At 39.8% G+C, this 14,005-nt stretch overlaps 1 protein-coding gene across 3 annotated transcripts in view; it reads left to right on the forward strand.

The window, feature by feature from the left end:
* The window catches only part of SBNO1 (strawberry notch homolog 1), a 59,358-nt gene that overhangs the window by 6,370 nt on the left and 38,983 nt on the right, over positions 1 to 14,005 (forward strand). The window contains exons 2-6 of one of the 3 annotated variants that reach the window (XM_047827555.1): positions 1,891 to 2,022; positions 2,744 to 2,848; positions 4,811 to 5,120; positions 8,970 to 9,070; positions 13,159 to 13,255. In XM_047827555.1, the coding sequence (XP_047683511.1) occupies positions 1,891 to 2,022; positions 2,744 to 2,848; positions 4,811 to 5,120; positions 8,970 to 9,070; positions 13,159 to 13,255 (745 nt within the window). Of the gene's footprint in view, positions 1 to 1,890; positions 2,023 to 2,743; positions 2,849 to 4,807; positions 5,121 to 8,969; positions 9,071 to 13,158; positions 13,256 to 14,005 lie in introns of all 3 variants that reach the window. The other 2 variants (XM_047827554.1, XM_047827556.1) reach the window with 2 other exon arrangements.

The following is a 14,005-nucleotide window of genomic DNA, read 5'->3' on the forward strand; positions in this document are numbered from 1 at the left end:
GATCTGTCTTCCTTCTGATTTTAATCTCAAACTGGCATTTATTCCAAAGTTAAGTATTGAAACTTCTTAGGTTAGCAACATTGATTTCTTGATCTATTCATTGGAAAGAGAATGCATGGGCTTTGGGAGTTTGAACAATCTAGATCTGGGTAGGTGTAGGTAATATAAGCTTTCTGCGCCTCAGTTTCATCTCTGGAATTATAATACCTACCTTTTTCGGGGTTGTTGTGGGCTCATAGTGTACATGAAGAGCCTAACACTGTGAGCTTTGTAAAAGATACTTAGTTGTCGATTTCCTTTCTGTCCTTCTTCCTGCTCAAAATGTATTCCAAAGACTTCTTTTCCTTTTTCTGAAAAATTTTGGGGGAATCTCATTTGGCTTATCTGCTCTTCCTTGGGGCTGTTTAAGACCCTCTTTAAACAGTCTGTCCTTAGTTTCATTTCTGGGTATCTGTGGTTTCTATCTTAAACTCATTCATGTTTCTGTTAGAACTTCTTTCTAATTGATACTTAGGCTCCGGTGACATAGGCCTACCTAGTAGAGGATTTCTCTGTTAAGTATCTTGCTTTCATTTGAAACAGTATTTCTGCACATTGGAAGTCATGGTCATAGTGACTAACACCTTTCTTTTAGTAGGACATAGTGAAAACATTGGCATTAAATTCTGTCACACAGCCTGAGAACAAATGAACTAGTTGAAAATTAGTATATTTATGTAACATGAAATTAGTGTCTTGAGAAAAACAAGTGCAGTCATTTTTTTCCCCGTGTTTATGTATGTAAATTGGTTATTTCAGATAATGACAAAAGTTAAAAATTGAGAAAGTTGTTTTTGTCCCTCTACAAAATGGGTAAAAATCTGTTTTGGTGCTAAATTACTTTGATACATTGGATCAAAGTACATTGGTTCCTTAGAGTACAGTTGGAAAACCCAAACCTGAAATGTATTTGCTTGCTTCATTTTCCCCTACTAAACCATATAACTCCTTTTTGGGTCTCCTGGGCTCAATGCTTATTTTTTCACTTTGTGTTGGCTTATCTCTAATCGTCCATCAATTCATGCTTTTTGTGTATTTCATATTTTCTTTGATCTTAAGAGCTTCTGTATAAACTTAGCCTTATGGATTGTCCTTCCTAAATATCTTGGAATCCATCCCCCCTTCTTTCCACACTCTGTTATTATAGCACATCATCTCTCTCTTGGTGTGTGTAGTGGTTTCCTAAAATGTCTCTCTGCTTCTGGTCTTATTCTACCCATTCTCAGTTTGCTGCCATACTTCTGTGGAGTAACCTCTCACAAATCTGACTGTGTTCTGCAGTCTTCTATCTGATAACTCTTCAGTGACCCCCACCACCCACGGGATTAAGTGAACTCTCTAGCATTGTATAGAAGGTTGTGGGTGACATTTTCCTCATCTCTCGTCATCACCTATCTGAGCCTTGGATTTCTGTTCTGAGCTTCCGTACCAATGGTAAATTACTCATAAACGTTGTTCTTAAAGTACTAATGTCTTTCATGCCTCCATAAATTTTAATGCACTGTGCAGAAGATGCTTCCCCACCTGGTGATTTCTTCCTTGAGACTCAGTAGTTCCCAGTCGTCTTTGTCCCCTCTCTCCCCAGGCCAAGTTTAACATTGCTTTCGTGTTCCCACCGCATTTTGTACACAAATACTCTTGCTGTGTTTTACATATTTCTCTGTCCTTTCCCTCTTGTGAATTTTTTTGAATCAGAGACTATTTCTCGTTAGTCGTTCTTACTTGATATGTAACAGGTTCTTCATAAATATCAAGTGAATGGATCTAGTAGAAAATGTTCGTTTATATTTAGAAGAGAGTTAATTGTCATTTTAAGTTTTTTATGTTAACATTAAATCTTTTGTTCTAAAGATGGTGGAGCCAGGGCAAGATTTACTGCTTGCTGCTTTGAGTGAGAGTGGAATTAGTCCGAATGACCTCTTTGATATTGATGGTGGAGATGCAGGGCTTGCAACTCCAACACCTACTCCTCCAGTTCAGCAGGTAAGAGTTTTCCAAAGCCTCTGTAAAAAGTAGATTGCTTAAATTTCATTTCTCCTTACAGAAATAGGTATTAAGGTACATTAAAAAATTTTTTTTAATGTTTATTTTTGAGAGAGCGCACGTGTGTAAGTGGGTTAGGGAGGGGCAGAGAGAGAGGGAGACAGAGGATCCTAAGTGGATTCTGGGAGCCTGATGCAGGGATCAAACCTGCTAACTGAGCCATGAGATCATAACCTGAGCCCAAGTCGGACACTCAACTGACTGAGACACCCAGGCGCCCCAAGACATAATTTTAAATATGCATGTGCATGTTATTTTTATGTTATTAGTCTTCATTCACGAGAGGGACATTTTTGCAGTGAAAAATTAAGACATTTTCTGCTCTGATATACATATATATTTATATAAGAGAGACGTATTATTTAGAGCTCTTGTGGGAGGGTTGTTAATTTCCTTACTAGTTGTCTTTGTACTTCTTGGGGACCTTCTGAGGTTTCACTATATACTTTCTCTGAAAGTTAAAATAAGATTCTGGGGTTAGCATAATTTTGTGAAGATGTTGTACTTGGAAAGATTATTACTTTATACTTGGTATCATATTTTTTTGAGGGTAAAACTTTTTTGTTTTTGTTGTTTTAATAAAATGAATACATCTTTGGTTCTTAAAACAGTTCACTCCCATCATATTTTCTTTCTTTCTCTGATGTTATTTTCTCTCCAGTCAGTGCCACTTAGTGCGTTAGAATTGGGTTTGGAGACTGAAGCAGCAGTTCCTGTTAAACCAGAACAAGAGACAGTACCTACTCCAGCACTGTTAAATGTTAGGGTAAGAACGATTTACATTTGACGTTGTTACTAAAATGGTTTAGGATCATAGTCAGAAAATAACCTATAAGATGAAGTCATTTTTATCTTACTAGTTCTGCTTTTTGCTGCTTTCCAATATGCTATTCTCACATCCTACTTGCTAAAATAATGCTTTCATTCTTCTGGTAGCTATGTTGATCAAAAGACAATGAGGACAAAACAGAAAATTTTTTGAATTTACTCATTGTAAATGATATAAAATTTGTGAACTACACATTAACCCACTGCACTTAATTTTTCCTTGTTTATTTCAGCTTTTGTCCATTATGTGATCATAATTGTGCTTTAAATACAGAGTTTACCTTAAACGTAGCATTTATGAACTTAAGCCTAGTGGTGTAAAGGACATCCTAGTTAAAAATTTGATAATTATGATAAATTATTGTTGAGGGTTTTATTTGAAAGTGGTAAGTGGTGGGACGCCTGGTTGGCTCAGTTGGAAGAGCATGTGAGGGTTGTGAGTTTGATCCCCATATTGTGTGTAGAGATTACTTAAATCTTTAAAAGAGTTCCCTGCTTTAAAAAAGGGGGGATAAGTGGCAGCCTACAAAATTCTTATTATAGGAGTCATGGAAAAATACCAAATACTTTGAAGAGGGAAGGAAGTAGAAATAGACTGAAATTTATAAAAATACTCAGTTGTAGTTCAGTCATTTAAGATCACAGATATTTTATCATTCTCAAATCTTTGACTTTTTTTTCCTGCATTTTTGTCCAGCTTCTAATGTCCCCTCCCCACCCCCCAACTATAAAAAATAAAATGCTATATGGTTTTTCTTAGGCTCAAAGGTAGTACCTGTATTATCACCAATGTTTGATATTGATGATATTGGTGGATTCCCTGGATCATTCATGCAAGATAGGTATTTAAAATGTTGCTTGGGGTTGCCTGGCTGGCTCAGTCAATAGAGCATGGGACTCTTGATCTCGGGGTCATGAGATCAAGTCACACATTGGGTGCAGAGATTACTTAAAAGTAAAATCTTCAAAAAAAAAAATGCTGCTTGGTAGTTTTCTCTTTTAAGTTCTAAATGTTGGTATAGTCTGTATGATAGCAAACAAAACATTGTATAAGAATCACAGAATGTTAGAAATGGAAAATGGACTTCAGAGAGCCTGGGCCTCCAGGGGTGAAGTGATTTGCTTAAGGTTATTGACCTAGTTGAGGCAGTGCTGGGATTAGAAATACTTTCTCTTCCTAGCCCTTGTATTATATAGGGTTGCAATACATCACAGCTTGCTTGGGATAGTCCTATTTTATGCTTGCTGCCCCTGACAGTTATAGAAAATGTCACACTACTACTATACCTTTTCTTTCCCCCTCAAAATGGTGTTTTAACTTGGTAGTTTATAGTTAGGCATATTTAATTAAAAATACCCCACCAATAGTTTGGTAAGAAAGTCAGTTTTAAATTTTATTTTTTTATTATTAACTTTTAAATGTTTATTTATTTTGAGAGAGCGAGAGAGCCCATACATGTGCACGCATAGGAGCAGGGAAGGGACACAGAGCGAGAATCCCAAGCACGTTCACAGAGCCCAGTGTGCGGCTTGAATCCACAAACCATGAGATCATGACCTGAACCAAACCAAGTGTTGGATGCTTAACTGAGTGAGCCACTCAGGTGCCCCCCCCATTTTTTTTTTTTTTTTTTTTTTTTTTTTAATTTTAGAGAGGGAGTGAGCAAGGGGAGGGGGCAGAGGGAGAAAGAGAATCTCAAGCAGGTTCCATGCAGACACCAGGCTCGATCCCATGACTCTGGGATCATGACCTGAGCCGAAATCAAGAATCAGACACTCAACTGACTGAGCCCCTAGTTTTAGATTTTTAAATGGCCTTCCATGTGTGTGGATCTAGGCTGTGTTAGAGAGTAAAGTACTTCTCAGTGGTCTGATGTGTTATGGTTTTCTTTTATAGCAGCAGCCTCCATCTACTACAACATTTGTGCTGAATCAAATAAATCAGCTTCCGACCTTGGGATCTACAATTGTAATGACTAAAACACCGCCTGTAACAACGAATAGGCAGACCATCACATTAACAAAGTTTATCCAGACTACTGCGAACACACGCCCTTCAGTCTCAGCACCAGCAGTACGAAATGCCATGACCTCTGCACCCTCAAAAGACCAGGTTCAGCTGAAGGATCTACTAAAAAATAATAGTCTGAACGAACTCATGAAACTGAAGCCACCAGCTAATATTGCTCAGCCAGTTGCAACAGCAGCTAGTAAGTCTTTCTATTTTCTATGGTGTCACCTGTCTCCCTGAGGTAAGATAGGTCAGTGTGTTTTTAATGGTTTGCTTGGGTCTTAAAAGAACTGGGCAGGAAGGAGATGTCTGCATGACTCTACAATTACAGTATTTATACAGTACAAAGGAAGAAGAAATGTAGAAGCCTTAGCATTTACCTTGAAGTAAAATATGAAATTTCCAGGTGGCTACAATCATTAACACCATGAGATACTGGTTTTATATACTGGGAATAACTGGTTAACACTTTCTTGGTCCTTTAAATCTGTGCTTCTCAAACTTTATGTGATCTTGTTCACAGCCAGAATCAGATTCAGTAGGTCTGGGTGGGGCCCAAGATTCTGCATTTTTCTAACAAGCTTTTTGGAGGTGTTATTGCTGGTGGTCCTTGGACCATGTGTGAGGTAACTGGCTTTAAACTGATACTTTACCGCTTTACTGTGACTTTTACAGCTTTATGATTTTGCCTGTCACTGGCTTCATTGCTTGTGGATAGTTGTGTATTTAGTAAATTCCCTTTTAAAATACATATGTTTTCATTATAAAATAATTTACTGCATTTTTTTTGAAGAATGAGCACCCATATAATAACTTTCTAAAAAAACAGCTTTATTGAAATATAACGTGCATACGATAAATTTTACCTTTTTAAAGTATACGGTTGAGTAGATTATAGTATATTCACAGTTGTTAAACCATCACCACTAGCTAATCCATAATACCTTAAGGATAGGGTTTAACGGGAAAAAGTTCCACAGTGGTTTGATTACATTTTTAAAGAGTTCATTTATGCATAAAGAATATAGATTTTGTAGTTTTTCTTTGGAGTTTGTTGTTGCTCATTTATTCAACGAATATTTATTGAGTGCCTTCTATATGCCAAGTACTGTTCTGGGGTTTTGAGGCTATGGCTGGGAGAAAAACTGTTGGAATCTCTGCTCTCATGGAGCTTGCATCCTAGTGGAGAGATGCAGACAATAGACAAAATAAGTTATACAGTACGTCTGATACGGACAAGCTCTGTGGAAAGAAATAGAAAATGGGGTACAGGGCAGGAAGAGATTACAGTTTTAAGTGGAATGTTCAGAGGAAGCTTCGTGTTTAGTGTATTGAGGTGATTTTTAAGGGTAAAATAGAACTAATTGGTGTTTTTAAAAATTTTAGCAATGTCATATTTCAGTAGTATAGTTTTAGAAACTGAAAAATGTGAACTCTTAAGAGGGATATTCTTTCCTTCCCTCTACATTCTGCTGAAATATATTTGAGTGCCTTTTTTTTTAATTATTTTTTTTTTTTTAATTTTTTTTAACGTTTATTTATTTTTGAGACAGAGAGAGACAGAGCATGAATGGGGGAGGGTCAGAGAGAGGGAGACACAGAATCTGAAACAGGCTCCAGGCTCTGAGCTGTCAGCACAGAGCCTGACGCGGGGCTCGAACTCACGAACTGCAAGATCATGACCTGAGCCGAAGTCGGCCGCTTAACCGACTGAGCCACCCAGGCGCCCCTATTTGAGTGCCTTTTATGTAACAGTACCATGGCAGGCACTGTTGGAAACCGTAACTGACTTCAGTCATAGTCTGAGCTGACCACTATTGTATAGTTTTAGCATAGGAATTGGTGCCTTTTTTTAAAGTAGATTTCTTTGGGATTATTGTATGTTTGGATTAAGGAGATAGAATGGAGGTTCCTGATGATTTACACTGGCACATAAATAGCATTTTATTAGGGTTTTGGAATGAGGTGATAGGTATTGTACCTATCAATTTGTATTTCTAATTGTGGGAAATAAATAAGTTCTAATACCTGATATAGACCAATATATAATTTAGGGACAGAATTGACTGCTTGGAAGTTGTGCTTATGTTTATAAAGAAGAAGGCTGGGGCATTCGAAAGCAGTGGTCAAAAAGTGTTTGTAGCGGCGCCTGGGTGGCGCAGTCGGTTGAGCGTCCGACTTCAGCCAGGTCACGATCTCGCCGTCTGTGAGTTCGAGCCCCGCATCGGCTCTGGGCTGATGGCTCAGAGCCTGGAGCCTGTTTCCGATTCTGTGTGTCTCCCTCTCTCTCTGCCCCTCCCCCGTTCATGCTCTGTCTGTCTCTGTCCCAAAAATAAATAAAAACGTTGAAAAAAAAAATTAAAAAAAAAAGTGTTTGTAGCGCGATGTAGCACTAACTTTGTCTCCAGTGAGAGATGCAATTAAAAATATCAAATTATTTAATCTTTTCTTTGAGTCCATACCATTGTGGCTTTATGGTTATAGTTTACTCAAGGTCATTGTCCTGAACTAACTGCAGCCTGGCAGCTAGATGCCAACTGAAAAATAATTTTAACTGCCTTAGGACAGATTTTTATTTTCTGCCATGGAGAGCAGGACCGTGGCCCTGACCTGGCTGGGGTGCAGGGCAGCATCTGGGATGGCTCTTGGGAGACTTAGGGGTGGGGTGGGGTGGGGTGATCAGTTTTGGAAGCAACTTTCATTAAAAGTTTTTGGGTTTGAGGAAATACTGCTGCTTTTTTGAGTGGCTTTCTGAGCATTCTACCCCTCAGAGCAAATGTCCTCATAATGTAAAGAAGACTGTGTTATTGTGAGGGAAGTTCAGAAAGCAAAACAAAACAGGATAGGTTTGGAGCTGATCCAGTAATACATAGTAAGTACAGTAACATCTACCACATCCAGTGGAGTAATTTTAAAAAGACAAGAGTACAAATCAAGGCCATCTTTGTGTGGAAGCCTGAGAAACCGTCAGACTAGACCAGGGCTGAAAAAGAAACATGTAAGTGAATGCCGAAGATAAGCATACTTTTGTAGCAGAGGATCATCTTTTTACTAAAGGGGAAGAACAATAAAAGTATGAAACTGCAAAGAGCAAGATTTTGCATGTTCCTCCCTCACTTAGCTATGGGTGTTGTGCCTTTTGGAGCCATGAGCTCTTTGGGTCTCTGGGTTCTGAGTCCGCTTCTGTAACTCTGTGAACTGTTCACGGGCTCTCCCACAGTTACGTTAAACAGATAAATCCGTTATCTCTGTTCTGACCTCCTTATTTTGTTAACACTTTGTTATTTTGGAGTCCCAAGTGACAGGCCTCCAAACACTCCCTATCTTTTGGTAGAATAGATCAGATCCGGTCAGTGCTCCTGGTGTGATTGTCACACTGTGGTCTCAAGGATCCCAGGTACCTGAAGCGAGCACTTCAGGGATGTAGGCTGGTTACGGGGCTCTAGACTCCTCAGTCAAGAAGTTCTCCTTGGCCTAGTACTCGAATTGAAGGATTCAGTTCTCTTGCTGTGTGTAAAAAGAGTTTGCAAACCACTGGTATAAAAGAAGAAAAAATTCATTGTTCGGATCTTTGAGGAGAGGAGGAACGTAGAATTTCCAAATTTTTTTCTTTTTCCCTTCCAAGAAAGAATTATTTTGCCTTGAAAGCAAGTATCATCAACTCAGGTGAGATTGATTCTGTCTTGGTGATAATACCAAGTTTTGTGGGGTTTTTTGATGAACCAAGTGAAGTGTCCCAAAGTAATGCTAGCTCTTGGTGTTTGTGTTGAAAGAAACTATCAAATATTCTGATTAAGGTGTCTTTTTGATAGTTTTCAAGTTTCCTGTACATGCATATCCGTTTAAGGTAACTTGTTTTCTAAGGTTAATTCTTACCTCCACGATAACACATTGCCTTGCATGTTTTTATCCTTATGCTTAATTTAAGGTAGTGATAAGCAGATCGGTATTTTTTCATTTGTGAAGTGGGTAAACTACTGAGTTTTTAAAAAACTGTTGGAAAAGAAATTCAGAAATCGTTCTAAAATGTAATGACTCTCCCCCTCAGCTGATGTAAGCAATGGTACAGTAAAGAAGGAGTCTTCTAATAAAGAAGTAGCGAGAATATGGATAAACGACATGAAAATGAGGAGTTTTTCCCCAACCATGGTGAGTTTTAAAAGCTGTATCTGTACTGTGTTATGGAAGTACACTTGGCTAAAAGTACTCTAAAACAACCCCCAGAAAACTTTTTTGGGGTGAAGGGGGGCTACTCAACTGCATAAACTAATGAGTAAGCATTAAATCTCACTGAAGTAAACTAACATACTGAACAAGGTGATAATAACTTGCATATTTGATAGGGTGTAGTATTACACGCGGTATTCACATCCTTTTTGTGTGGATCTCATCTGGTAGACAAAGACAATGTGAGTTAACCAAAAGTGTTTGATAACTGTCCATTTTAGGATTGAACTTGCATGTATAGCTAGTTCTGAGCTGTCAGATCATATAATGTTCTAGTTACAAGTAATCTTTTTCCTTATAGTTTGGAAATGTTGTATGTTTTGGGTTAATTAATTCTGTACATTTATTTCATTGCTGTGTATAACACTGCATGTGTGTGGTGGGTTTGTACAAGAGGTATACTACACGGTTCCCCCTTCCATAATCACACAATTTGACAAGCACACGGTGTAAGTAGTAATAGAAGGTACAGCAAAAAGTACATTGGGACAGTCACCATTAGGCTTATGACTTTGGAGGAAGAGGAGGTCTCCCTTCTCAGGACTCACATGGCCTGAGAAGATTTCATTTTGTGGCAGAGATATAATGGAGATTGGGTGTTGAGTTTGGAGACACTGTAGGAGGGCATTTTAGGAAGGGAGCTAATGCATTGGCACAGAGGAGACGGCTATATGTTTAGGTGACCGTAAGCCATGAGGAAGTTCGAATAGTTGGATTTGGCACTTTGGAGGGTTCTGAGTTGAGTTTGAAAGATTTGGACTTGGTGCAGCACCAGTCGGGGCCACTGGAAGTGGAGGATCCTGTTAGTGACTCAGGATGGGTTGGTGGGGGGAAGACCCTTTGGTTAAGTACTCCAGAAGGAAGTATTAGAAATTAAACTTGGGAGACTACAAAGAGAATGATTGGAACAAGGTGAGAGGGAAGAAAAAAAGGAAAACATGTAACAATACCAGAGGATTGCTAAGACTTGGGGACGGAATAAGGAACTGGAGACACAGCGCAGCCATCTGTGCCTGAGGTTTTGAACAGGGACTAGGAGAGTGAATGCTGGCCGGACCCAGTTTACTTAATAGTTGTGTGCCAGCAACTTACATGGAAATTGATTTTTAGAAAATACAATTGCGTTTTTCTTTTTTTTTCTTTTTTTTTTTAAGTTTATTTTTGAGAGAGAGAGAACCAGCCAGGGAGGGGCAGAGAATGGGGGACAGAAGATCCTAAGCGGGCTCTGTTCTGACAGCAGACAGCCCCATGCATGGCTTGAACTCATGAACCATGAGATCATGACTGAACCCAAGTCTGACACTTAACCAACTGAGCCACCTAGATACCCTGAGATTGCGTTTTTCTTTAAAAAAAGTATGTAGTACTCAGGTTCCCAGTTCAGCTTATGTTTGCCCATAATATGCCAGAAGTTCTTTGTTGTCCTTGCAGTTAAGAAACCTCTAACAGGGAGTCCCTGGGTGGCTTCAGCTCAGGTCATGATCTCTCGATTCGTGAGTTCAAGCCCTGCATGGGGCTCTCTGCACAGAGCACGCTTCAGATACTCTGTCTCCTTCTCTCTCTGCCCCTCCCCCGCTCGTGCTTTTTCTCTCTCAAAAATAAATATTAAAAAAAAAAGAGGGGCACCTGGGGGGCTCAGTTGGTTGAGCATCCAGCTTTGTCTCAGGTCATGATCCCACAGTTTGTGGGTTCAAGCTCCACGTCAGGCTCTGTGCTGACAGCGTGGAGCTTGCTTGGAATTCTCTCTCTCTCTCTCTCTCTCTCTCTCTCTCTCTGCCCCTATCCTACTCATTCTCTCCCTCCCTCCGTCCCTCCCTCTCTCTCTCTCTCTCTCTCTCTCCCCCTCAAAACCAATAAACTTTAAAAAAAGAAAGAAAGAAAGAAACATCTAACGGGTGCCTGACTGGCTCAGTCAGTGGAGCATGTGACTCTTGATCTTGAGGTCTTGAGTTCTGGCCCCACGTTGGGCATAGAGCTTACTTTAAAAAAAAAAAAATCTGTATCTCTAGCAGAGATCACAAACTGGTAGACTGTGGACCAAAGCCAGTTGACAAATGTGTTTTGTTGGGTGGGACTCCACAGTATTTTGAAAAAATTTGAATTTGTTGCTACCACATAAAAATCCTCTGATTTCCAGGTTCTCCTGAAAAATAGGAGTACCTGACGACTGTGGGCCCACATTCCCACCTGAACAGGCTTCTGGCTGAGTAGGAACGTGGACTTTGTGTGTTGGGTGGGCGTTCCGCAGGTACCATAGTCTCCCCACTCCCCCTCATTTATCTCCTTGACCTGAAGCTTGGGGACCCTCAGTTGCCTTTTTATTGGCTTTGAAATTTACCTGTGTGTCCCTGGATTTTGTGACCAGACAGTAGACCAGCTTATCTTCCAGTTAACACTCTTGGTGACTTTTTTTTTTTTTTTTTTTTTTTTTTTTTAATTCAGGTAAGGGAAGGTAAGATAGAGGGAGAGGGAAGGAGGCTGGTCATTTAGCATATGCATTCTTTTTTTTTTTTTTCGATGTTTTGTGTTTTATTTATTTTTGAGAGAGAGAGCATGAGTGGGGGAGGAGCTGAGAGAGGAGGACAGGATCGGAAGCGGGCTCTGCACTGACAGCAGAGAGCCCGATATGGGCTCACGAACTCACGAACTGGGAGATCATGACCTGAAGTCGGAAGCCCAACCCACTGAGCTCCCCAGGTCCCCTAGTCTTATTTGATAACGTGGGGAAAGGGCTGAAGGTGGGATGGGGAAGACACAGAATTTAAGTGATTTAAGCAAGGCCACACAAATTAACAGCAGAATGAGGATTTGTATGTGTTTCCTTGCCAACCCCACTTTGTCTCCGGTTTCTCAAATCGAGTTTTATTTTGGCATACTTTCTAAGAACATTCGTAACTTTTTTGGATTTTTTTCCTAAGGATTCCATGGATTGATGTTGATTGGATGTTTATCTACCATCTCCCTCTTCCTTCCCACTTTTATTGAGCATCTGTTTGCCATCATAACTCTAGACAAAATAAAAAGAAATCGAAGAGCCTGCCCTTACCTTTCAAAGTTTTGTTATCCTTGGCGTTGCCTGTAGGCCCTGACTGGCTTCTCTCTCTCTCTTTTTTTTTTCCCCCTCCTTTTCTGGATATACTGGATTTCACAGATTTTTCTCTATAGTCTTTCTTGAACAAGCACATTAATAAATATCTTTGGTGTTGGTTTACTTGTAGTGAAAAGAGGCTTGTTCAGGGGCTATTCCCCTATTTCTCCCTACCGCTCCTCCTTTAAGATTCTGTGAAGAAAAAAAGGAACATGTGATTGGTAACCATTCGCACGAGTTGTCTAGGACAGTCTGGCTTTATTCTAGTTTTCCTGGTGTGCTTAACTAATAGCTCCCCATTTCATTTTCACGTGTGCCAAGGATTAGAGAGTAAGTGATATGGCTTTCTTATATGTGATTGTTGTGTTTGTGGAGACACAGATGTCTGAAGTAAATGCTCCGTCCTTCAGAAGAACCTTTAAATCCAGAGTTTTCTGGGGTTTTAGTTTCAATGTCCGAGGGAGAGAAGACAGGTGACGTGAAGGTTCACTAAAATGAGGGTGGGATGTGTGGCTTCAGTGGTTTCTGCCATTGATGTTGTAGGATGAGCTGCTGGGGCTCATCCACCTTCCTTCCTAAGCCTTTTGGTCCTTCTCTTCCTGGAACTGACAAGGACTGAGGTTAGAAAGAGTTCTGGGCATCAGGGAGGGTGGTAGGCAAAGGGGAAAGTAGTTTGAGAGGTAGTGACTGGAAGGAAGGTGGAGCCCTGAGGTGACCCAGCAGTGTGTTAGAGCTGAGAGTAGGGCATGGATTATCTTTGCTCATCAGAGAAGCACGGAAGAACCAAAGTATGATCCAGCTTTGAGGGAACATAGAAGAGGAACGTCATGTTTCCAAGACTGAAGATTGCTAGTATTCCTACAGAGGAGTTTTCCTGTGTGTTGGCTGGACCTCCAGTCTCTGATCATGCTCTATGTTACAGAAGGTCCCTGTTGTGAAAGAGGAAGATGAACCAGAGGAGGAAGATGAAGAAGAAATGGGTCATGCAGAAACCTACGCAGAATATATGCCAATAAAATGTATGTCTTTGGGATTTGTCAAAATGATGAAAGACTTTTGGGTTCCTCTTGAACTTAAGTAACTTTCCCACACATGTTATTACCTATTAGGATCTATCAATATTGGGTACCTTGGAATTTGACAAGTGTGAGCCTTATAATCTGTTTTAAACTATTACAGGTTTTAAAATATCTAGGTGAAAATTTTACTGGTGTATTTTTTCCTACAGAAAGTTAAAACTGTTTTGGGTTGAAGTCCTTTAAAACTAAGAGTAAAAAAGCTTGGGCTTTATTTTGTTTCAAGTTAATTTTGCTCATGTCAGCAGCAGGTATAAAATCATAGTGAATTAATAGAGGCGTAAGTCTGTACCTTAGCTTTATATACTTTATGCAAACAAAAGCACGGGAATCTTAAAAATACAATGTGCTATTTATTTCAATAGTGTACGTTAACATTTCTCCCTTTTTGCCGTAACAACCATGTTTTATTTTTTTAGTGACCACTATACTATGTCAAACAAAATTAATAGTTTTTAACTTTGGTAGAAAAACGTTCACTTTGGGTGGCTCAGTTGGTTAAGTGCCCGACTCTTGATTTAGGCTCACTCAGGTCACGATCTCATGATTGTGCATTTGAGCCCAGTGGGGCTTCAGTTCCGCATGGAGCTTGCTTGAGAGTCTCCCTCTCCCCACCTCCCTCCTGCCTCGAGCATGTACTCCCTCCCTCTCAAAAAAACACAAATGTTCACTCTCATTATATGGTGGTGATAA

This window comes from Prionailurus viverrinus, chromosome D3, assembly GCF_022837055.1.
Source record: "Prionailurus viverrinus isolate Anna chromosome D3, UM_Priviv_1.0, whole genome shotgun sequence".
NCBI lineage: Eukaryota > Metazoa > Chordata > Mammalia > Carnivora > Felidae > Prionailurus > Prionailurus viverrinus.